Below are 25318 nucleotides of genomic sequence, written 5' to 3' on the forward strand. Positions count from 1 at the left end.
GTCATAGAACTATGAAATCAGCACATGCTTTCCTATCTTGATGTGATATTTAGGAAAACAATTAGGGATGCTGTGGTGGCGCAGGGGCAAAGCACGACCCGTAGATTGATGCCATGATCCTTGTGGCGGCGGTTGCAGGTTTGATTCCTGGCCTGGTGACATTTGCCGCATGTCTTTCTTCTCTTTCCTGTCTAACTACTTTCAAATAAAGGCCACTAGAGCCAACAAAACCTTTAAAAAGGAAATAATTATGTCATTACTTTTGGAATATAACTTTCTTCAAGAAGAAAGCAAAACCTTTCTTTCTTTTTTTGCCTAAAGGTTGGTCTGTTGCTGTTTTTGAAATAAAAAAACATGTCCTACAATAGCAAACGAGACCTTTAGGATAAATTAAGGACCATAAATTAAATAACTAATATTTTTTTCCTAATTGCCGAAATGTGCAATGTATGCACGTTCAACATTTGGTAAACATTTCATTGTAATATTTTCAAGAAGTAATTATTTAATTTGTTGCAGTTTGTGCCGGTGTTCTGGCTATCTGCGCTACCTCATCGGATGTTCCCAAGGCAGGGCGGATTAATGGATAACAGATCGAATACCAGCCCGTTGCATCTGAAATCGATTGGTTTGGTCTGCCATTTCCCCACTGTAACCAGGAAGTAGCTCCTGTTGTTTCACACGGGTCGTCATTTTCCAATGTTAGCGTTACGAAGTGCGTCAAAATGACCGAAATGCTGAACGGTTCGGACTTCGGGGGAATTTCGGTGCATAATTTCTCCGAGAAGATTCTGGAGCAGGTCGTCCACTTCCACGTGATGAAGTTGAACGAAGGCTTTTTCCTCTGGGTCGGTTCGGCTCCTGCTCTATCAAACCTAGCGGTTTCAATAAACAGCAAATATGTGAGTAAATGGGTTAACTCAGCATTTGTGTTTCCGCTTCTCATTGATGTTTTCTAAGTTCACCATGTTTTTTTTTTCTCATGGTTTTTCAGGATTCGATGCCGTTATCTACATTGGTGATGGGAGATCCGTCAAATACTGCAGCAAACTCTTTGGCACAGAGGCTAGGTAATGTATAGTATTAATTTAATGTTTTATCACAGTGTTTCTGTGCTCTGGTATAATAAGTCTGAGAGTTAAAGTTTGTATTAGGTTAAACGAGATCTTCATCTGCACTGATGATTTTGTATTTCTCAGCTATTTTTGGCTGGATGCACAGATTTTGATAATGATGCTTTTTACTGCGCTTTGAAAATTGTAGAAATTAAACTTAACAGCATTTGATGTTTTAAGTTCTTTCGAAACTGAAAGTGATATTGACATTGATACTGATGCAACCTATATAACAGGCAAACTGTTGTATAACAGCAGTGATAGTACCTTTTGCATTTCCACCATATATTACATATAGATAACAAATATCAAATTTAACACTAAGACATCTAAGTAATACAGGTAAATAGTATGAACTAACAAATGCATAAAGCATAACAAAAACACTGCAATTTCTGATTAGTGATATAGTAAGGACCCACTGTTCTCTTTATATTGCAAAAATTGCACACAAGCATCAAATCGGGTGCACATGTTGACGTTACTTACCATTTTTGACCAACTAGTTTATTTAAACTACTATGATCTGTCTGTTGAAGCCAGACAGATCATAAGAGCTGTCTGAGGCCTTCAGAAAAAAGATTGCAACAGCCTATGAGGTTTCAAAAGACTTTTAGATCATTAATTCAGTTATATGCAAAATAGTCTTAAAGTGGAGGAAAATTCAAAACAACTGCCAGCATACCCCAGGTCTGGTTGTCCAATCAATTTCACCCTGAAAGCAGACAGCAAGACGCTGAAAGAAATTTCCAAACCCTTGCTTGTTGAATTGATGAATTACATTTTTTTTCCCTTTAAACTTCAATATCTCTAGCAAGCTTTTTTGTGCAATTCGGATACATTCCAAATGTTTAAGATTAATTGCAATAGAAGCAATATTGCAACAAAGAAATACTCAAAAATCCCTTGTCTTTATTTGGATAAATTTTTTGTATGTCAATAATTTTATAGAGTATACCTTACTGGCTCAGATTCATCAGGTTAAATTCCCACCAGTCATGTTTTTAATTGGCACAACTCTAAACATAAGTCGCTTAAAAAAACCCTCTAACTTCCAAATTCTTTCTTCCCTCACATACACAGTTCATGTATTACTTTTGAACATTAAGCCAGTGAGTTTGTCTCATGAACCAAGTGAACAAATATCTTTCTGTTTTTTCTTCACAGCAAAGAGGACCAAAAAGCAAGTTTTTGTGAGTTACAGTCTTCCGATGGCAGACTCCAGCCTGAGTTTGTTGGTGGAAAACCGGATCAAAAAGGAGCTGGAGCTTCACCCTGAGAACTTTTAGAAGCACGTCACCCCTTTAAGACATTTACTTTCCTTACATTAACACCTGATTATTCTTTTCATTGTCCTGCAACCAAACTCCCAAAACAAAACAGACACGGAAGCAATCACATCCACTGTTCTTTTATTGACATAATAAATTAAGTGGTTTATTATCAAAACATGTAGGCCTATGGCTTTTTGTACAAATGCATCTTATTAAAAAAATAACACTTAGAAAACAGCATTAGAGACTGAGTTTTTTTTTTTCTTTCTGTTTTTCATTGCTTTACCTGTTAAACATACAAACCAGTAAACCCATACAACACTAATATGGTTGGAATCATTGTTTGGATTAGTAGGCTGGTTCATCTAGTTGATGTGCTTCTAAACATGTGAAGATCAAGATCCATACATTATGAATGAATGGCACATGTACAAATCCTACTCAGTATTCACATAGTATAAATGTTCACAGTTACAACTAGGCCAGCTCTACACTGCTGTACTCTAATCTTCACACGTGTTTATTAAAAAAAAAAAACAACAGTATTTTATTGTGCTTTCTGACTAATGTTAAACATAGAAACGGCAAGATTATAACAGTACTAAAATACAGAGAACAAACAGTGACAATTGGAGCGGAAATATTTGCTAATGAAGGAGGTAATTCAAGCAACAAGTTTGCCCTTGGCATCATTAGAAAATAAATACTGGATTTCTTCAGTTACATCTCATCTTAAATCTGTAAAAAACAAAAAAAAAAAAAAAAACACAGAGCCAATGAGATAAAGCCATTGAAATGCTGAGATACATCATTTAGACATACAGCAGTACACCGCCCTAATATCCGTTCAGCTCTCAGATTTGTCTCGTCATCAAGTCTCAAAAGGCTACACGTAAAAGTCTGCCGTGGTCTCCGGCTGTTTGTAACGTCCGACAACCATCATATGTCCCCCTGACAGTGTTAGTCTTTATTTAAAGATCGGCGTCTACGCTGACCGCATCTCTGAGGATAAAGTGCCACAAATGGACTTCAATTAGTGGACACGAATGAGAAGGGGAGAAAACATACATGTGCCCTTTCATGCAAAAAAATTTAAATAAAAAATACAAAAAATTATAGTGGATTAAGCCTGTATTTCCAACATATTGGCTAAAAATTCACAAACACTTGATTGTGTCTTTGACATTTAGTGCAAAATAATGTGAGAAACTCTTTGCCCCCTTACAGATTTCTTCTGTTTTTGCTTTTGTTTGTCACACTTGTTATACTAAAACCATAAAACAAGAGTTATGTCAAAGATAACCTGAGTAAAACACACTTTTCAAATTATTTCATATATTTAGGGAGCACCAGTCCCTTTCTTCTTTTTAGATAATGACTTCGCTCTGATCAATTACGTTTTCTGAAAGTTGAATTCAATTTCACCAAGCCTGATTAGCTTCAGACCAGTAGAACCAAGAAATTCCTTTAGGGGAAGTTTAAAAGCATGAAAAATGTTAAATGATCTAAAAAACACACACATTGAACTGATCTACAGAAATTTCTGATCAGATTGACACCTATGGGTTTGGAATGGGTGATGAAACCATTTCTAAGGCTTCAGGACACCAAATTACCATTTTGTCCACAAATGGAGAGAACAATGAACATCAGTGAACCAGAATCACACAGAGCAGCTCAACCAGGTCACAAAAGAACCCAGAACATCTGAAAGCACTGCAGACCTTTGTGTTCATCATGCAACATTTAAAAGGAGGCTGGGTAAAAGAGACACCAATGGAAGAGTTCCCACTGGTGAGCAAAAATACCTCAAAATCCCATCCCATATTCCCAAAATAAAACATCTTGACTATCCCACAAGACTGAATTGATGGGATCATGAATACTGAAATTTAATGTCAGCAGCAGATGTTCAGCCAACACAAATTAAGGCGTTCTACTGGCCTGTTCAAAATCTAGATTGGGATCTGCCTGAGATTCAGTGGTATGACTTTAAATAGGCCTCTCAAGATCAAAAACTATCCGGTTTGGATGAACCGAAGCTATTCTGCAGAGAAATGTGGACCAAAATTCCTCCACACCAACATATGTTACATCCATCCATTTTATGTACACCCTTGTCCCTACTGAGGTTGGGAGGGGTGCCGGTGCCTATCTCCAGCGAACGTTTCGGGCGAGAGGCGGGGTTCACCCTGGACAGGTCGCCAGTCTGTCGCAGGGCAACACCGAGTTGGGTTTTTCAAGTTGGGTTGATTTACCTTTTTTTCACTTGCTAAATGAAATTATTACATGAAAACCACCTTTTTTGTATTTGCTTAGGTTATCTTTAAACATTTAAGTTCACCAAAAACCAAACCCAGAAGTTGAACCATATAGTTTTCCACACCAAGAACTATTCGGGCCCACTCAAATGATCCACAATTAGCCTGTTTCAACAAGTCAAATCTACAAACACAAAAGTCACAAAGTTAATCTGCCATTGGTTTACTTCCCTGCGTTCGTTACTTTAAGCAGTGCAGAAAAATCACCATCGTCACATTCTGACTTCAGATAAACCAGGTCCATACAATATTTTTTGGCAACTCCTGAATGAATCATTGTCACTAAACGTTACACAGGCTTGCTGTCATTGTCATCATCTCAAACCTCACTACAGCTTAACAGCAGTTCATCTGGTTTGTCCGAACACTTTTGCTCCTTTTCTCCTAAAACATTTGATCACATCTTGGATCTGGTTATCGCTGCATCAGTTATTTGCACAGTAGAAGACTATTGCTGTGATGTTCATACCCCGTTGGCTATGGCACAGTTACCAATCACCTCACCACCGGTTGCGAGAGCATAGGAAGCAGGTACCGCTGCCAGAGCGGTGGCTACTGCCGCCGTAGCGCCCCCTGTGGCTGTGAGATGTAACGGAGTGTCGTGAACACGCGAGTAGTCCCTTTCGTACTTGACGAGGAGGAGATGCTGCTCCCCAGGATGGAGCAGGATCTGACGGGTGAAGGTCTCTCCGTCGGCGAGGCTCTCTGGCAGCGGCTGACCCCGCGGCTCTGGCAGCAGCAGCAGGCAGATGATGCACAGCAGCGTGCAGCAGGCGAAGATCACGTGATGCAGGAAGTAGCCCTTTTGGTTGTGCAGCTCCATGATTGGGGCGGTTAGCATCCCGAAGCCTGCACTAGCCAGGACGAGGCCCAGACCTCCACCCCTGTACAAAGCGAAAATCAAACTCACTTGGCCTACTCATGTTCTTATACAACAGCAGTCAAAATTTATATTCACACAAACATAGTTGACATATTTCTAATAATAATAATAATAATAATAATAATAATAATAATAATCTGTTATGATGGTCACAATGTGCATATTAAAGTAGCAGCATCCAACACTCTTAGTAAAATGAGGTGGACTTGACATTAGCATTTACTTTACAAAATAGTGTAGAAGTTCATCTCCAAACCCTTTTTTGTAAAAGCAACTAGATTATGTTCCACAGTCTTATTTAAAAGGGTTAAATAAATAGCATGATACCATTGAACTGGTATTTTTATTCCTACAAAGTACTTTAACACCTTAATGGGCTCCTGTGATGACCATAAAATATGGCTCTGAGATGAGAATTGTTTTTTGAAATCATAGAAAATTATTCAGATCTCAACCTGACAAGCAAGCACTGAACATTTGTAATCTATTTTGTTTATGCAACACAATTATTTACTGGGGGGAAAAAAAAACTCCAATTCATTTGAAAACTCTCTTGTTTTCTTAAGCATGTCAGATGTTCACATTTTTCACGTTTGCTAATTTTACCTACAAAGTAAAACTGCATGCTGAGGTCAATATCCTTGCAAGGTGTTTTTAAGCCTCATAAATAACATATCTTGAGATTACCAAAGATTACTTGCATCTTGTGACCACAAGAGAGAGCTGTTGCTCTTCATAAAATGTACTGTGATCAGGAGAATGTAATGCAATTTTACTGTTATATCACTTGCAATTAATTCATGTTGTTGGTTTAAACTATAACAGCAAAAAAAAAAAAACATCTCTGTTAGGACTCACCTGATGACAGTGGGAGTGATTTCAGCACAAAAGAAAATACTGAGAGTGCTGACGGCATGAGAAGAGAACATGCCGATGATGGAGAAGGCCACTGAGAATTTTCTGTTCAGTGTGTCTCGTAGAACTGTCCAAAAAAAAAAAAAAGAAAAAGGTAAGATGATGTCAGCAAAATAAAAAAGCATTCTAGGTCAAAATTAAACTGAAGCAGCAGCTGTACCTGTGTCATGGCGGAGGCTGTACTTTCCAATTACTGGAGTCCATTAGTGAGCATTGAAGAATGGAAAAGAAAGGAGAGCAATTCATTAGTAAGCACAAATGGTAGAACAGTGCTGACTCAAAACAAGCAAAAAAAAAAAAAACAAAAGCCCTTAGGAGAACTCTGAACAGGACCAATAAATAATGACTACTGCACATGTAGGTCAGAAATGCAGAATGATGGTTAAACTGCAGTCTGTGCTGTTTCAATGACTCAGGAACCACCTGCAAGGTGTGCTGAATAACCAACTGTCTGCCCAACGTAAGATTCAATACTACTATAATAATATTTATTATTAAAAATATATAAGCATAATTTTATCCATGTGTGTTCAAGTGATCTAGAAATACAATATCTACTAAAAATTGCCTGTTCAAACAACAAAAAAAGGAACTTATGAAGGATCAGTTTAGAGGTGTAAATGTCAGCATGTCCGGCTAACTAGCTTAATTTCAAATTTGATTTTGCTTGCACTACAAAATAATGAAATAAAATGGACAACATACAGCATATTATTAAAAGAAAAAAGTTGTTGGGGGGGGTAACACCTGGAGGATTTTTACTAGCTGCACTGATCATAAACATATTCTTCGATAGGAATACAAAATAGAGCCACTTGAATCCCACAATTATTTCCCAGAAACTACAAGGTATTTTCCAAAACTTTTATTGTACTTTCAAATCTAACCTTTATTACAAATCACTTTGTAACTATCATTAAGATACATGTAAGTTCACAGAAAGCAACTTGTAACTTATTCTCATTCTTGGAAACTAGTCTGTGACGTCCAGCAAAGTAACTCATGTATTGTGGCAGTGTAACTTGCACATTCCAGGATGTAACTTGCATATGAAGTGACCTGCAACTCCCTGAAACGTAACTTGTAAGTACCAGCAGAATGCTGTACTTTGACTTGTAGGTTCTGTGAAGTAACCTGCACTTCCATCAAGGTACCTTAGTCAATTCAAAAAGTAACGTGTACGTTCTGCCAAATGAGATTTTTAACACCAAATGAGTTCTGGATAAAACTTTTAAAAGCAATAATTATTTTAAGCTCAATGGAAATTTCCCCTTTAAATATAGCCAGTGCAACTTGAATTTGGTCGCAGATTTAACAGATTTATGGTACTTCAAGTCCTCAGCTGTTGGGCAACAGAAGGTAAATGTAGGAATAACAGGCAGTTGGTGCTGCTCTTGTTAAAAGTCCACACCAAGATTCATTTTCTATTGAGCATCAATCAGACTTTGACATTTAAATTGGTAAAAATAGAGGATATGCTACAAAGCATATCTTCATTCCCAGACAAAACGTGCACTTGTTGATTGATGAAATCAGATTTGATCACATTACAGCTGGTTCTGCCTTTTATCTACAAAACAAGTCAATGCCCACAGCAAAGTTTCCAAAGCAACTTCAAAGTGCCATGCCTGGGGGTAAGTGTGTACTCACAGTTGAGCAGACCCAGCTGCAGTAGTGATGCTAGAGCCGTTATGATCATGAAGGTGAGCAGTCCTCCACGCCGACCCATCAGTCCCACTGCAGGGCAAAGAGCCAGGCATGTGGCCACAGCGATGCCAGCCATGGTGTAGTAGTCTGTGTGGCACAAAGCCGTGGGCTGGGCCTCCGGGTCCATCATACTGCGGGCGAAGCAGTGGTGGATCCCATAACCTGTCAGACTGCACAAATACAAAGTGAGAGTGCAGCCGTAGACGGTAGACATGCGTCTGCCACAGGGCCTGAGAGGATTTAGACCCAACATTCTTTGAGTCTGCCTGTGGATGAAGTAACTCATGCTGTCAACGCAACGGATGCTGGCTATGATGAGCAAAAGAAGTGTTCAAAGGCAACCACAACACACTTACGAGTTCACACATAGCACCACAATGTTTTTCCACAGGTTCCTGGTGCTCATCATCTTGACAATGCAGCTCCTCTGGGGTTTCTTGTGTAGCTCCTGTTCCAGCTCTGGTAGGAAACATGAAATGTACAGCTTGAGATCTTTATTTCCTTTCAGGCTGCAATAAGGGATCTTTTGCTAAGGGTCCTTTTAAGCATAGAGAAGCTAACATGCCACGGTGTCTTGATCTATCTTCTTGGTCACTGAGAAAAAATTACACTCATACAAGAGATGAATGTGTGTCTGTTCAAGGAAAAAGATTGTTTTTCATCATATTACTTGGAAAAAATCAAGACACTTTGTCAGAAATTGTGAAATGAATTGTTACCGGCAGTATAAACTTACAAATCTTGACTATCTGGAAACAAATGTACATCTATTAGTGAGAGCAGCATCACAAGCTGAAGGAGATAATGTAAAATAACTTGTATAAAGATTTGAGTGAGGCAACCGGAAGAACATTTGGCAGTTAAATGGATTTGAGAGCTTTCATCTGCTAAATTTGTCTTCACCTGCAAGAACTCCACTGGGCTCTGTTGTCATGTCAACCTGGTTTTTCCTGGCGATGCGCAGCATCATGGCTTTGGACCGCTTGTAGTGCTGGGTGGCCAGCAACCAGCGTAGCGATTCGGGGAAAATCCTGCAGATTAGAAGATGCCGAGTAAACTTAGACTCTTTGAAAGGCGTTGATGCAGCTCCTGCCTGAACACCAAAAATGAATTTATCCTTTTATGCTCATTCTTTTGGAATTTATTTAAGTCCGGGACTATGAAAGAAAGTAGAAGCAGCTGTGCAATTAAAAAAACCTTTTCTGTGGTTTTCTATTCAGCCCAGTGGCTGAATAGAAGCTCACAGAACAACTTCTTAAATCAGAAGAAAGAAAACAAGCCACAACCAAAACAACCCTAAAAATTTGAGTTGGAAATGTTGTGTCTCCTGGAGTTTAACTGATGTTGCTACTTTTAAGTATGACTTATTCTGCCATTTCTAATGACATTTCTAAAGCTGTGGGATGAAAAGCTCACTAGAAATTGCAACAGACATAAAGAATCCAACAGAAAATGTTTTTTAATGAGGAAAAAAAGCAGGGACAAGAATTCTGAGAAAACTTTAGAAAAAAGTTTGATGCTACCTAACTTTCTTCTCTTCAGGAATTAGGAAATGATTTGACCAAAAATAACAGCAGAAAGTAAAACCTGCTAAATAAAGTAAAATTTTTGGTTTTTTTCATGGGGAACAATTTTTACATTAAAATGCAAATAATGAAAGGCTATTGGCAAAACAGTGCTCCTTTACCAGAATACAGCTGAGCTCTATGGAAGTTATATATATATATATATATATATATATATATTTTTTTTTTTTTTTTTTTGTGTTAATTTTGTAAATGCTTTATACCAAAACTCATCACTCCATTTCTGATTAAGCCATGTGTTTTGTTGCCGTCTTTGGACCAGTGCTGAACAGGAATGAAAGAGTGATTTATATGTGCTCCAAACAGTTATAAATGTCCTCCAGTGCTTTGGCATTTGCACCCTCAGAAAGACAGAAGAGGAGAACAGACTGTGCTGTAAGAGCAAGACAGAAAGAATGAAGAAGAAAACAGCAGAAGAAAGACAGCTTTGTTTGGGTGTTGACTGCTCCGTACTGTGTAGTGTGTGTACTGTACAAGCCGTTGCCTGGCTCAGTGTGAGAAACCCTGGATGGATGTCTTCAGAGGGTGGGACTCACCAGACGTATGGCAGCATCAGAACAAAAGGGCTGATGATCACGATCTGCAGCACCTGCCAGTCATCCCCATTCGGCCAATGGCGGCACAGAGTGGCCACCCCTGGCATCAGTAGCTGCCCGCCCACCTTCAGAAAACTGGCCACCATGGTCATGGAAAAGCGCCAGCCTGGCAAGCAAAGCTCGATTCCTAAATAAAGAGGCAGAGCAGAAAGAAAGGAAGATTTTATCTCTGAATATTTAGACGCATTATTTTGTGGCAGCCACAGAGGAAAGTTAATCAGGTATGAATGGGATGCGATTGAGGATATGTCACTAAAAGCAGAGGATTTCAGTGGTTTAAGATTAGTCTTTGTCTAGCAGTGAGCTGGTCTTAAGTGTGTCCTCTAAATTATTTGACAATTTAATACCAAAGTGAAAGCTTTTTAGAAATCTTAGCTTTTCAGTATTCCCATTTCCCCAGAAGAGGCTCAAGTTCCCATTCTTACTGCCGGCAGCGTCTTACACTCCAGATGGCTGGGTCCATATGGTGACGTCGTTTCTCAAGGTGACCATTGTGGGTGTGTGAGGACAGAGGAAGGAGGGACGCTGAGTAACATGTGCTGTCTTTGATTGTTATTGAAAATATGATTGAAAAATGGGAGGGAAGCAAAGGAGGGCGGAATGTTAATAAGTAATACAATTAGTAAGAGCAGAAGGCAAATTCGTTTCCCTGTTATCTCACCTTGAGGTAGTAGTTGTGCAAATGTCTCCAACCTTTTTCAGATTGTTACTAAAATAAGAAGGGAGTGCACCAAAGAACAAACTGCTTGTTGATGTCAGAAAAAGTGTCAGAAATGTAAGTTTTGATGCATTTGATGAATATGTTAGAAACATCAGATTTTTTTCCCCAACATTGCTGGTTAGGGGTAAAACTCTGATCAATAGCAAGCTTTGATTGTTGGTTGACTGATTGGTGCATTTTTTTTTAATCCAATACTGAAAAACTAAAGGCTTAACATGGGCTAATAACTTTTTTTTTAAATCTTCTATCTTCTATATCTCTATCACATAAAGCTTAAAGGTCAAACCTCCATTTGGCTCAGAAGATGGGACCTGAATCTTAAAATGATGTCAAATCCAGCTTAATTATACCCAGGGGCAGAACGACGCCTACAGAATCTATTCAGACAGAAGAGTCAAGAAACAGATGTGAGGTGTGATGAGAAACCTCTATTTGATCAACTGTAAGGCATGTACAAACTATGATTGTTAGCAAACATGTAAAATGATGTACATCTTGTTAGCTAAGGTCTGTGAAGTCACATTTGCAGTTCTAAGAAAAACTATGCATTTCAAATTTCCTAATCTTTTGTCACGTTTCAAAAACCATGTCAGACAAATATAAACTCAGGAAAGAGAAATTGCTTTGCAATTATTTCAATACTAATGGTTTCAATAACTTTGTGTCTCTTCTCTTCTTGAATTTAGATTAGTTCATGATGTGAATACAAGTAATTTCTTGAGTCTGCAGGTCTGACAGTTGTCACACCTGGGTGTTGCTGGTAAAACGGAACTGAAGAAATTTGGATAACCCCAGTTAATTCATGATTTATCTAGGGATGATTTATCATTATCTTCTCACAGGGGCAGGATGGTTTAGATGTATATTTTTCTCTTATTCAGTAAAATAATCCTTTGAAAACTGCATTTTTTATTCACTCAGGTTGTTTGATATTACAATTTGTTTGATGATCTCATATAAAAATAAACAAAAGAACAAGATGACATTATTCTCCTTTACACATGTCAAGTTTGTAAAACTACATCAGATTAACAATTAGAAAGTTTACCTAAACTTATGCATCAAATAACTCTAACCACATAACATCTGAATAATAATTCGGTGAGGTTGACTTGAAGTGTTTGCAATCTTACAAAGACATCAGCAGACCTATTCAGGCATTGTTGAAAGCCAACGTGGCTCCATGTCTATTTGCATATAAACCAGGTAACAAATCTGATGAATGAAAACAGAATTTGAATGTCAGCTGTAAATGGCCATATGGAGATCTATTCAATTGTATCTGAATAAACCAGGACGCAGAATAAAGCCAAGTTTAAACAGAGCCGTACTGGCAAAACAATGAGAACCATCACTTCTAATGGGTGGAAAAGCAGCAAAACAAAGGATGCTCCCCAGTTCTCTGAGGAGGTGTCGAATCCCACCTATTCACAGACACACACAAACACGCACAGGTCAGAGTCTTTATTTTTGTTGAAGCTGACTGTGAGAACCGTTCTTCTTATGCTGATTATCTCACCACTCCCCCAGGAGCCGATCCTCCCTCCCTCCCCCCTTCCTCCCTCTCCTCTGCCGCTCTGAAGTGGCTCTCACACGCTTAAAAAAAAAAAAAAATCTACCATCCCCCATCGCCATCCTCCTCCTTTCACCAAGCAGCTTCTCCTCTGACTTTACATCTGAAACTTGCAGACGCTTTGCAGAACAAAAAACCCAGAGTGAAAAAACGCGAGGCAAAGAGAAGACAACGAAAACCAAAGACCTAATGACCAGACTTGTCTTTCAAGGCAAACAGCTGAGAGCTTTACCACAGAGCCACGTTGTGTTGTTTTGCTGCTGCCTCCCTAACCTCGCCCGAGGCCTGATAACAAAGTGAAGGGACCATTGGCTTTCTGTCAGCATGAGTTCTCATGAAAACCACTGTGTGGTTTATTTTTGTCTTAATGCAGAACAGCTCAGTCACACAGAAACGTGCACCTAGATGTGCTGTTGGGATGCTCAGTTTAATCGGGCAATAGGTCAAAAATGAAAAACAATAATCTCAAAATTCATTTTTTACTCTGCAGCTTTGGGAGGAACTCTAGGTGCACAGTTACATAAAGTTCCTTGTTCGGCACGCCCAAAATAGAACTACGGGCAGGGAATGCTATGTAATGGGGAGGGAGGTATCCACCATTTCACCTGTGTGCGATGCAGTAGATGATCTGGACCTTGTCCAAGATCACTCTGAGGTTTCAAGCAAAGGACCCAAAATCATTTCTTCAAGAGTCACTGCCGAACAAAACCTCTGATTTGAGAAATTTAATGTGAGAGAATTTAGTTCTATTCACGCTTTATAGAGAGAATAGTGACACTTAATATAAGTAACCTTTTATATAAGATAGAACAGTATAAGGAGAAACTCTCTTCTGAAGTCTCAACAGGGACTTTAGGGAGAGGAATGGATGGGAAACGTTTGACAATTCGACAAGGGCACAGCATGACAGCAGCGTTAAAACCCAGCTGAGTCAGCAGAAGTCACACGCCTCAGTTCAGTGAAACACAACCTTAGTACATGCTCTACTTTCCTTGCCTTTGTCATAAGCTGCAACATTCAAGGACAAGGCAAGGCAAGGACAGAGAGAGCAGAGGGACAATTCTTGATTTCAGGACGTAAACCCTCATTGTAGATGTATGCTACGATTCAGTGTTGAAATTTGTCACCCTCAGAAGCGCTTCCTATAATTTCTTTGAGTTAGAACTGTACTTTTGATTTACAGGATGTTGACCCATTTTATGCGTAAAAGGGTCTCTGGAGATGCCTCATGCGGATTAATTATTCCCTCTGTTGTGTGCGAACCAGAACTGCTCTGAATACTTTAAAGAATTATTCTTTCTGAACATTTTTTAAGAAAAAGGTACAAGTCAGATCTATATTTGTTTGTAGCCTGAGTTTAGTTTTTTGTTTTGTTAGTTTTTAGTTTTTCCATCACATGCTTTGTTGCCTTTCACCCTAATGTTATAAAATGCAGAATCAGTGAGGCAATAAAGCTTCGTCTTTCTGCAGAAAATACCCACATTTTATTGAACAGATCAGTGGTTTCGCGGTATTCCTAATAATTTTTCTATTGTAAACCAATATGTTTCACCCACAAGCAGGTTCCTGAAAACAACAATCTTTCAGATTCAACCTCAAATTTTCGGGATCATATTTTTTACATTTTCTAAGCATGTGACTTTTGGAATCAACTCCATCTGCCTTGAATCTTAGAACTCTTTCCGAGAATATTAAAATGGCACAAACAAATTCAAGACGCACCAAATTTTCAGCCAACAAACTAAACAAATTGTGAAGTTAAAGGTAAGAATGTAGAACGTTGCTGTACATGCTAAAAGAGAGAAAGAACAAGGAGAAGGTTGCAGCAAAAATCCTGATGGAATAGTTGCAATGTCGCAACATTGCAACTATTCCATCTGTGCAGGAATGGTTCAACAAGCAAATGTACCACAAGCACACATTATTTAATAGAGTAAACTGAGGGTCCGTCTGACTGCTTCAGTGGAGTTTATTATGCAGCGTGTGCTGCAGAGAGATAACCAAACATTGAGATTTAATATGAGTGAGACGTGGGGTGGGGGGTAATAAATTGGTACAGGATGAGGAAGAGGAAGGGGGTTAATGGAGAGCAGAGGAGATTTAGAAACAGAAGTTCTGCGCCCAATTTACAGCGGCAGCAGTGGGTGAAAAGAGCGCGCGAGGCGAGCAGCTATTTCTGCAACATAAATACTCCTCCTTCATCTATAATACAGTAAATCCATCCTACATGTTTATTTCTATATTTTTCTGTGTGACCTCTTTCCGTATTTGTTGCTCAGCAGTATAACAGGCTTTATGTGCCCCTGTTGTGCTCTGCTACAGTGCAGCTTCATGACAGTGAGGCGGTTTTCTTTTAAATCAGCAGCTCAGTGAGATTTAAATTAAACACTATTTTGGGGGATTAAATACAGAGTTTAAGCTTTAATATGGGGAATTTTTTCATCTTAAGAGGCTTTATAGATTTGGTACTTTTTTTTTTTAATTCACTCAGGTCGTTCTGCTGCGGACCATCATCATGATAACAACATGAATCTACAAACGGTTTGTTTGCTCAGGCGGAACAAACGTCATTCGTTGAAGATAAAAATCAAAGCAAACAAAAACAACTGAAATGTTCAAAAAACAACTAATTGATCATTAGTGATGATATATTAAGTCATTAAATTAAGTGAATTTAATGGCCTTGAGGTAAAAAAAAAAATCTTAATAGAAGCATAATATTCTCAAATTTGTCCACTGCAAAACTAGATTTTATGTGCAGTTGGGATCATTATGGTACTGGGACATTAAGCAGTGTCCACATCTGACCCAAAATGTCACGGAAAAAAAAATACATCACGGCTGCAGAAAGACCACAAAATATGGAACTTGCAAATTTTAGGATTGTCTAAAAATTTTCACTTGCTTATAAGAACAAAAAAACATATATATATATATTCTAAAGGAAGGTTTTATACTAAAATGAGACAAAGATTGAGCTGTTTGGACAAATGTTTGAGGGTGTCAAAATTACTTTTTTGCATGGTCGTGGCAGCATTATGATGCGAGACTGTGGGTAGGAAATGAAGAAGAAATGTTTCACTAATTTTGGAACAAATTACTTGACGGTTGAAACGTTGACAAATCTGGATGTTCCAACAGGACAATCGTCCCAAACTCACCTGGCAGCTTGGTTTTGAAGCGTATTTTAAAGCTCCTAAAGTGGCTAACTAAAAGTGTGTTTCCTGTGCTGAAAATCTGTGTTCACGCCAAGATTGTAATAGATTCAAACTTGTGCAACAAACTTAAGACAAAAAAAATTACACAAGATGTTTGTGTGCCACTGTTCCATCATGTAAAGATATCTGAACTATTAAAATAACAATATTTAATTTATTTATAGCTATAATTATTGTAGATGTTTAAGTAATTCTAACATGTTTGCAGAAAATGTACTCAGAAATATCCACATATTAAATAATATTTTCTTTCTGGTTCTGATTTGCTCACTCTGTTAAAATGACAGTAAAATTGGGGTGTGACAGTTGGAGAAATATCTTATTTTTATATTATGAATAATGTGTAAACAGAGCTTGTTTTTGTTCCTCCTTCTGTATGCATGTACACCTCACACAGTCTACCAACAGCATCTCACACAAACACCTTTTTGTTGCGCTTTAAATTGCATTCACGTCTCGCATTCAACCCGCAAACGTAAAGCAAACTCAGATGCTTATCTAAATAGCTCTGAGAACATAGGTGACAAATATTCAGTTTCTGCCCCACATTTTCATGGTTAATCATCACTGGAAATGTTTCTATTTTATAATCCGTCTTATTTATCTCACTGATCCTTTCCAAGTCCCACAAGCCTTTATCTGTGGACTCCCTCTAAATACCACACACCGCTGATATCCGAGCTTCATTCGCTGATGTTTACATCACAGATTAAATCCCAGTCCTCACAGGTTTCTCTGCAGACGGCTCATTTTGTTTGCTAGGTACAAGGGGGTCATTTGAAATTTATCAGGGAACCCCGCTGAGGGAGGACAAAACAACACCCCGCTGCCCGAGCTCGAGCCTGGCTGAGCTTCCCGCATCATGTGTGACTAATCTCACAGTGGCCTGAAAAGAGAGAAGAGGCCCACAGAGGGTGAGACGGGGGAGGCAGGGAATGCAGGGGACAATGTCTGGGAAAAAAAACGTCATCCACCAGTTTGGTGTCAGCTTGATGCCCTGAGGAGTGCCTTTTACAAAACATTTAAAAGAAAAAGGAAACACATAGGAAACAGGAAATAATATTTTTCTTAACTTTGTTTTTTCCTGGCATATGTTGGAAAACCTCATGAATTCAGTAAGTGATGGACAAGGACATGCATGGCCATGAAAGTGTAAAGATCCAGAACAAAAATGAAGGGACTGAAACTCCTGTTTTCAAAAAATTTCAGCAGCTCTCATCACAGATGCTAATTGTGGGAATTACAGAGTTTCAATCAATCATTCAAGTTTATTTGTAAAGCACATTTAAGCAGCAAGACGGTTCAAAGTGCTTTACGTAATAAAAGCAGAAAATTACAAAGTTATAAAGAAAATGCTATGCAGTCAACAATTGAGCAGACATTATATTTTGATGAGTGCCATCACCAAAGTCGTATATCGAATATGTTGGTAAATGTTTCATTTGTTGTGGTTCAAAAGATTTTCTGCCCAACTACCCAAAATCTTTAAATTAAATGTACCTTGGGGTTGGACAAGATGGCTGACAAATGTATCACGACCTAAGCATTTCATATCAGCCGATAATCCATAATTATTGGTCACTTTTTCGTTTTAAATATACACAATTCTGCCACAATGGTGGCGTGACATTTCCTGTTTTATCCACAGTTTTCACTCTACGCTATATTTTTAAGCAGTTATGAGGGACGGTGGTGAAACCTTAAACTGCTGCTGCACAAATTACCCAGCAAGTTGTTGCTAGGTAACCACAGAGTAAGTGAATTAGTTGATGCCGCTCCCCTAGCTTAGCTGTGCCGTGAAAGTCTTTCTTCTGCCTACATCTCCCAGAATGCTGTACGGTGCTGGATTAGAGTTCAGGGAAATTATTGAATATCCTATCAGAGATATTGATCATGCAATTTATATTGTTATTGATTTATTTTCCAGCCCTCTTGCACCTTTCACTCATTTTCTTTTCCTCCTTCATCTACAGTGTCGGAAAAAGAGAAAAGCAAAGGCTGCAAAAACCTAACAGGTGTTTCTTGGGTCTGCTGTGTTCACACAGGGGATCATTCATCACTGAAGTTCCACTGTTAAACTAGATTGGATACAAACTATTGATGTATAAAGAAGAGGTTTTAGTCTCTTTCCTAAAGCTTTCCTCCCCCTTTGTCTCCTTCACGGTTTCATAGCTAACCAAAGCATAAACCGGGACAGACAAACCGCAGCAGGACAACAGGCAGACAACAATCAGAAGGCGAAAGCTTGTACTTACTGAGCACGTAGAGGGAGAGAGCGAGGCCCGCCAAGCAGAAACCCTCAAAGAAGCGCAAGGTGCTGAACATGGTGACATTTACAGAGAAGGCGACAGACAGGCCGAACACCAGCATGAAAAGCGCCGAGAGAATCAACACCGGGTGTCGGCCAAACCTTGGAAACAGAGACAGAGGAGCAGCAAAGAGTTTAAAATGTGAGTGAGACCGCAGAGAAATCAGGTGAAAGAGATCACTGTGTGCGCTGGTTCAAAAAGGGGCGTGAGGTCATTAGGGCAGCAGGTCAGAGCTGCTGCATTGTTTTCATTGTTACTGATGTCCTCCCACGGTCCAGATTAGGTTCTCCCTGAGGCTGCAGACCTGAACCAGCACAACAAGGTCAGTGTGAAACTCGGAGATCTGCTGGTAACTCAGAGAAAAAATGCTGGTTTAGCTTTTCTTCGGAGTTTGTCCTCACTTTAAATTGTTCCAAGTAAGTTATGTGAGGATTACGGGAAGCTTCTGGAAGAGGGCCTAAGAACAGTGAACTCACACTTTGCTTCAAGGTTAGTTCCTATGAGTTCATTGTGAAATTAAAACTAACTCTGTAGTCGTTTCAGTCAAATATCTTTAATTTATCCAAAGCATTGAGTTAAAGCTAAAAAAAAAAATAGCTGTGTTTTGTTTCTGTGATCATGAGCTCATGATTATAGGCCTGCTTCCATCTGTACCAGTATCCATGTGCATGTGGTCATATCTACATATGACCACATGCACATGGTATTACAGAGCTCTGTTTCTGCTGACTAAAGGAAAACACATCTGTAATCTTCCAGCTGTGTGAGCATTTTTTAAACAAATCTTTAAGTATACTCCAGTGTGCACAGCCAACGTTAAATCCAGGCACTTTAAAGCAGATATCTTGCAGGAGCCGACATGCTCAGGTCCAATGAATCAGGAATCTCTCTGAGATACAGGATGCACCTGGTTTGTGCTTCACTGTTGCTGGAGATTTTATGTTTTCCACAAACAAAATGAGAAAAGTTCATTGTGATGTAAGCTGGTGGTTCAGTCGAGATACTCCATGAATTTTCTAACAGATTTACATCTGAACTTTGACTAGGGCATTCTAAAGTTTGAAAATTCGTCTCCATTAGTCTTCTGTTGTTGACTTTGACGTATGTTTGGACTGACTGTGATTATCTCTTTATCCTCCCCGCTTTCTAGCAGACACCTGAAGGTTTTGAGTAAAATTAGCTGGCATTTTGAAATGTTCCCGGTGTAATCACCTGGTTGCATCAAAACTGAGTTTGACTAAAGTGACAAAAATATATGTCTCATAATATTCTGCCATTTAACAAATGGCAGAATATTAAGAATGGGATTACCAAAAGATAATTTTGGTAATCCTAACACAAAATGTTCAGTTTCAGTTCATTTCAGATTGTGAAAAATGTATTTATTTTTTAAACAAAATTGGATGGTCTGCTGCTGTTCTGATTGTTGCTTTCGTCTGACTTTTTGCAACCTTATCTATATGTCTTCCTTTTACAGAGTTGTTCAAATTAATTAATGCGGAGATGCATCTTGAAACCAAGTGTAAATTGAATCACCGCCAACCTGTGAGCAGGAAAACAGAATGAAATGAAATCAGGTGTTGCAGCTTGTTTTAGAAAACCAGCTCCCCGAGTTTTATTATGCATTGAAACCTATTTTTGTACAGAAGCATCAGTGCTGTAAAAACAAGGTTGTTTCAGGACTAGAAACAACTTGAGAAATTTGGAGAAAATGAACCTGGTTACCTGAAGAAAAAAATATATTTTTTAAGTTTACCTTTTTGTTTATGACTAAAAATAAAATAATTTTAAAAAAGGAAAGGGGTCCTGAAAATCAAGACATTGATCTTATTGACAAAGATTTCTTCATTAAACTGAGAAGATGGAGCATACCAGTCAGCCATCACACCCATCACCAGGTAGCCAAATATTGAGCCCACCAGCAAGGAAAACTTGGCTATGTGAACCTTCCAGGCCGAGTCGCACACCAGGTGCCACTGAAACACAGACAGACGACAGAGAGGAGCAGCTTTAGTCAGTTTGAAATCCTCCAGGAAAAGGGAAGTAAACATCAGAACACGCAACACTTCGAGTGTGAACCAAAACCGTCCTCCCTTATCAAATTCTTCTGCGATTCTGAAATACATAAATCATGAGAAAAGTCTATCAAATCATGAGAAAACACAAACACGTGTGTGTGAATGAAAAAAAACAAACAAACAAACAAAAACCTAACACATGGGAAAGTGTGAGCGTGTCGTCACTGACAGAAATCAATAGTTTTCCTCTCATGGGTCAGTGAACACACCACTGCAGCTCTCCGTATCTGAAACACAGCCAAGGACTCAAATGAGGAGGCACAGCTTGTTCTTTATCTGCGTACAACTCTGAAATCAGCAACTCTGCAGTCAGATTGGGCTGTGTGTGGAAAGTGTTTAACAATAATTCAGAAAACTACTTGCTGAGCAGAAACCCTGTGCAAGGGGGGGAGGGGGGGGCAATTAGTGGCTTTGCATAATTATTTTAGCGATGGGAAAGCCTGTGGTGCAGATATGGAGAACACCTCCAACATGTGTTTTGCTATAGTTGCCAGTTCTAATAATGTCAGAGGAAATCTATGTTGTACATGCAAGTCAGAAATAAGTTACATTCGTTGTAAATAAAACAAGCATATGTTAGGAATCAAACAATTCCTTATTCTTTTCACTAACTGTAGGTTTTTCTAAACTGTAATTACACTGTAGTTAGCAAAACTGTATACAAATGAAAAGCAATATTTTATTTCTATAAAGTAGCATGTCGTTATAAAGTGGAAGGAACAGATGTGATGGTTTCCAACATCTTTTACATCTGAAAACCGTGGCGTACATTTCCCCCTGCCCCCTTTTACTCTGATGCCACAAAACAAAATTCAGCGCAAATAGTTGCCATCCCATTAACACGATGAACTTCAAATTCCCTCCTGAAAAAAGCAGAATCCCCTCAGCCACATGCTGGGGTGATGCGCTGCGTTAGTTTCCCACTTTTCCGTTTAGGTTGAAAAGTTCATTTTTTTGTCCCATCTGATCAGAGCACCTTCTTCCTGCTGATTGTGGCTAACATCATATTGTGTTTCTTATAAATTTCATTCAAAAAGAGCTTGCTTATTCTCACTATTCGGTAAAGGCATGTATGACTAATAGTTGTCATGTCAACAGATACTCCACATGAGCAGAGGTTTCCTGCAGTTCCTCCAGAGTTACCATGGCCTCCTGTATGTTTCTCTGAATAATGTACTCCTTGCCTGGCCTGCCAGTTTAGGTGGACCACCATATTTTAGTAGTTTTTCATTTGAGTTATGCTCTTTTTGTTTTCTTATGATTCCTTGATCAGAGTTCTCTGAGATGTTGAAAGCTCAGGATATTGTTTTCTTCACAAATTCAGCCCTGGCTTGTTTGGTGTGTCGCTTAACAAATGTTCACTAGAGCTTGGAGGATTTTACAGAACAGCATCTCTGAAAAAGGTGGATTTACAATAGGGGGAACTGGATTTTATTTAGTGGTATTAGAGTGAAGGGTGTTAAACATGCCTCACTTTTTAAATTTTATCTATGAAAAAACTTTAAAAGCATTTATTGTTTCCATTCCACTTCATAACTGTGTGTTGCTTTGCGTTGATTTCTCATAGAAAAAAAGTAAAACATGGTGAACTTTGTGGAACAAGATGGAAAGAAAACAAAGTTCTTCACATTTCCAGAACTAATGCTTGATATCATTCAAAGTAATGGCTCATTAGTTTGGATTTGGTCATTATTTTTTTTACCAATCTGAAATATTTATTTCATTAATCGTGCTGCTTAAGTGCTAAAGTCCCTGACTAACATTCTTAACCTTCAGCTGCTGAGTCTCGTATTGAGGTCAGTGGGTAAGCTGCCAGTCAGCTGTTTGTTCCATGCTCTCTGATGGTGAGAGTGATGATGGGGAACAGAGGGTATCTGCTGTACCGTAGATCTATCTGTTACCTTGGTAACCACATTCTGAAGGAGTCCTGTTTGCAGCTCCAGCCTCCGCTCCTCGCAGGCGCACAGCAGCCCGGCGCTGTCCCCGGGTTCCTCCGCGGTGCCGTTGGCCCGAAGCTGCAGCGCGGGCGCGCCGCTGGCAAGCAGAGGTGGCCCGGTCCAGTTGCTGTGGTTACCCGCGGGCGACACGCACGTCCCGTTAGGCTGCGCCAGCAAGAAGTGATCCGAGAACTGGCTGAAGCCGATGAAAAGCGCGGGTATCCATGTCAGGACCACTAGCTGCTTCTGGTGTCTCCCGAAGCCCCCCAGAGATGGCAGCACACACCCGTCGATGTGCGGTAGCAGCCGGGGCGCCGGGCGCTCCAGCGGGGTGAAGCCGTTCTCGGGCGGGTGGTCCTGTGCCTCCGGCCGGCTACCCGCCATCACGACCCGGCCACAAAAACACAGCAGCTGTGCGCAAACGAAGTCCCCCGCTCCGCCACTCCGCCGCCCTTTGCGCTAAACCCTTTGACACAAAGGAATCCCAGAGCGCAGACAAATCCTGTGAGTTACGTACAAGAGCAAGAGCCCGATAAACGCAGGGTCCACCGAATCACCGAGCAGAGACCCTCATGTCGAGAGGGACCAGGAGAGGCTGTGTCAGGAGGAGAGGGCTGCGGGGAGGCTTCCGGAGAGGGGCGGACTCAGCCAGGCTTTGTATTCCATGAGTACAGCTCCTACACCAGGATTCATCCATGTGGGGCTCCACCGTGCCAGGCCTGGGTTGGGGGGCGGGGGGGACGTATGACAGCGTGGTTAAAACATCAGCGTGACCTTCATCTCTGAGCGCCACAGGTCTCACACCTGTCCGAACCGTGCCCTCCTGCAGCTGCGCATCATTCAGGTTCCCAGATATCCAACCGATCCACAGCGAGATCCTTGAAACCCGCCGCTCGGCTCCTCTCCGTGTAAATCAATGGAACGTTGTGCCAGAGCAAATACGGAGGGGGGGTGGGGGGGGGGGACAAACCCCGCCCTCCGTCGGTGGCGCTATTCGCAGCGATTGGAGGGGCTTCAAAGAGCGACTGCACCACTGATGGGCATCTGCAGGCAACAATAGAGCCCTTTGTGCCGCCTATGAGTATTAAGCCTGTTAGGATCACTCAGTCATTCATGCTTCCCAACGAAGCGGGATGATTTAAAGTACTCACACAACCTCTGCTCCAGGTGGTTTTTCTTTCTTGCTTGTATGTTCTTTTAGATCGGTTCTCCTGCTGCATCCCACGGATTCAGAAATGCGTCATACGCTCCTTTCATAACCTTCATATAAATAGATTAGTAAGTGGTTTGGGGAGACAATAGAAGGATGGCTGTTTTCTGGATGCTGTACTGCCTGTGAACCACCAGAGGGCGACAGATCATCACACTTAGAATTTTTGCACTAACTTGCCCTACAAAAAATGTAGAATTAGTCCCTATTTTTACATTAGATTATGAAATATGAAAACGAGATTTAAAGGTTTTAAGAATTGATAAACGTTGTGTTTAGCTGAGACTAAGCTTTAGATTGAAGTGAAAAATTTCCCCACTGTCATAAGGTGGGGTTGGACCCAGGTTAGGATGCAAATGAACAAACGGTACACAAAAATCCAGGCAGCACAGAAAAGCAGCAGCAAAGCTCCGAATCTGGCAGCACCTGGAAAATAATATCAGCAACTGACATAAGACAAATGTCAGAGGACGACAATAGACGAGGACCTGACAGGAAGCAAGAGACTCCTGGTGGGTACAGATACAGGGAAGACGATCAGGGGAAACAGCTGGGGACAATCAAAGGGAGCCGGGACGACAGGGAGACTCAACTGAAAAACAAATTGGGTCTTTCTACGTATATTAGGTGTTGAATTAGTACAAACTAAAAGTAGTCCAGATTAATTTTTTCAGCAGTGGAACCACCATTCAGTCAAGTTTTGAATCGGATACTAACTTCAGCACTTTCTGAGAGGTCACAGTTCAGAGGAATGTGAGAAAATTTGTGTTAGAGAGAGTGGATCTATTAGAAAACAGCCTAGTCCTCTATGAGCAACACCGAGCTGATTCCTCTCTGCTGAACGCCTCAAGGTTCAGCAGAGAGGCGACAGCCTGCTCATCTGACTTCTGTCTCCTGTTTTCTCCTCCTGCCTTGGTGGAGAGGAGGAGACTCATAAACTGTGAACATTGTTTGCTGTTGATGTTAAGCTGTGCCAACCACACCCATCGTAAAGGACATACCAAAACACCTTATGTAACCTCAGGTAATCACATCCAAACCTGCAGTTGCAATGAAATGTGGCAAAATTAAAATAAAAAGGTGCGGAAAAATTCCAGAGCTGCAGGCTGCCACATATGGAGACGGGTTCCAGCAAATAGCTCTGTTTCAATTGTACACAAGTGATGGTTGAGCTTAGATATATTTAAAAAATATTAATATTTTAGATATGCACTGTGAAAAAAAAACAAGAATAGGCAAATCTCTCAAGCATAATATGGAGTGTGCAGAATGTTTTGCTGTACAGAATATTTTGCAATGTATGATTAGTGAGTCACAAAGAGGCGGGGGTCCACTGTAGCAAGCAGCTACTAATCAATCACTTTCACATGAAGGCTGACATTCAGCCATGTAATAAAACAGAACCTACTGTGGAGTGAGTCTGAAACTGGATGAGCAACAGCCAAACTCTACCGGAGAGGCTGTGGAAGATAGGTTTGTGTCAAAGGTCAAAGACGATAGCATGAGTGAGCACCGCAACAAGACACAAGGTATTTTATGCCATCAACAAGGTCACTCTTTAGATAATTATTTCAAGACAGACTGAAGTTTCAAGATGTTCTGTTTAAACTCTTTTGAAGAAGCACAAACACATAGCGGTGAGGATCAAAGAAATATTGGTTGGACAAGAAAACTTAGTGTTGGAGATGAAAACATATCAAGCTAATTCTCGTTGGAAGTTAGAAGAGGTCCAGAAGCTAACAGCTAGCAGACACCAGAGGGAGCCAGTGGCTCCCAGCAACTATTTGGAGGTATCTGACCACCAGCGGATGAACTGCAAACAAAAGCTCACCGGTCCAACAAGGAGAGAAGCTGAAGCGACTCAACTTTTAACGA

At 40.1% G+C, this 25318-nt stretch overlaps 2 protein-coding genes across 2 annotated transcripts; one reads left to right on the forward strand and one right to left on the reverse strand.

Moving 5' to 3' along the window:
* The first annotated feature begins 489 nt into the window (after window positions 1-489).
* Window positions 490-2629, forward strand: psmg4 (proteasome (prosome, macropain) assembly chaperone 4). Its single transcript, XM_008406713.3, has 3 exons — window positions 490-902; window positions 995-1070; window positions 2283-2629. Exons 1-3 carry the CDS (start codon window positions 726-728, stop codon window positions 2402-2404), a joined length of 375 nt encoding a protein of 124 aa, XP_008404935.1. The 5' UTR covers window positions 490-725; the 3' UTR covers window positions 2405-2629.
* Window positions 2511-23572, reverse strand: slc22a23b (solute carrier family 22 member 23b). Its single transcript, XM_081606192.1, has 10 exons — window positions 22198-23572; window positions 20091-20194; window positions 18165-18319; window positions 10338-10524; window positions 9119-9246; window positions 8572-8674; window positions 8159-8385; window positions 6669-6701; window positions 6452-6575; window positions 2511-5594 (listed from the first exon to the last, which is right to left on the reverse strand). Exons 1-10 carry the CDS (start codon window positions 22615-22617, stop codon window positions 5174-5176), a joined length of 1902 nt encoding a protein of 633 aa, XP_081462318.1. The 5' UTR covers window positions 22618-23572; the 3' UTR covers window positions 2511-5173.
* Window positions 23573-25318: the final 1746 nt, after the last annotated feature.

This window comes from Poecilia reticulata, chromosome 4, assembly GCF_904066995.2.
Source record: "Poecilia reticulata chromosome 4, P_reticulata-male-v2, whole genome shotgun sequence".
Classification (NCBI taxonomy): domain Eukaryota; kingdom Metazoa; phylum Chordata; class Actinopteri; order Cyprinodontiformes; family Poeciliidae; genus Poecilia; species Poecilia reticulata.

What these genes read in the sequence shown, in the direction of transcription:
- psmg4 (XM_008406713.3), top strand. Translation starts at nt 726, where the DNA reads ATGACCGAAATGCTGAACGGTTCGGACTTCGGGGGAATTTCGGTGCAT. An exon ending in TTTCAATAAACAGCAAATAT is followed by an intron (nt 903 to 994) that starts GTGAGTAAATGG and finishes ATGGTTTTTCAG; the next exon opens with GATTCGATGCCGTTATCTAC. An exon ending in CTCTTTGGCACAGAGGCTAG is followed by an intron (nt 1,071 to 2,282) that starts GTAATGTATAGT and finishes TTTTCTTCACAG; the next exon opens with CAAAGAGGACCAAAAAGCAA.
- slc22a23b (XM_081606192.1), bottom strand. Translation starts at nt 22,617, where the DNA reads ATGGCGGGTAGCCGGCCGGAGGCACAGGACCACCCGCCCGAGAACGGC. An exon ending in CTGATGCTGCCATACGTCTG is followed by an intron (nt 9,247 to 10,337) that starts GTGAGTCCCACC and finishes TCTAATCTGCAG; the next exon opens with GATTTTCCCCGAATCGCTAC. An exon ending in ATCACTCCCACTGTCATCAG is followed by an intron (nt 5,595 to 6,451) that starts GTGAGTCCTAAC and finishes CGCTTTGTACAG; the next exon opens with GGGTGGAGGTCTGGGCCTCG.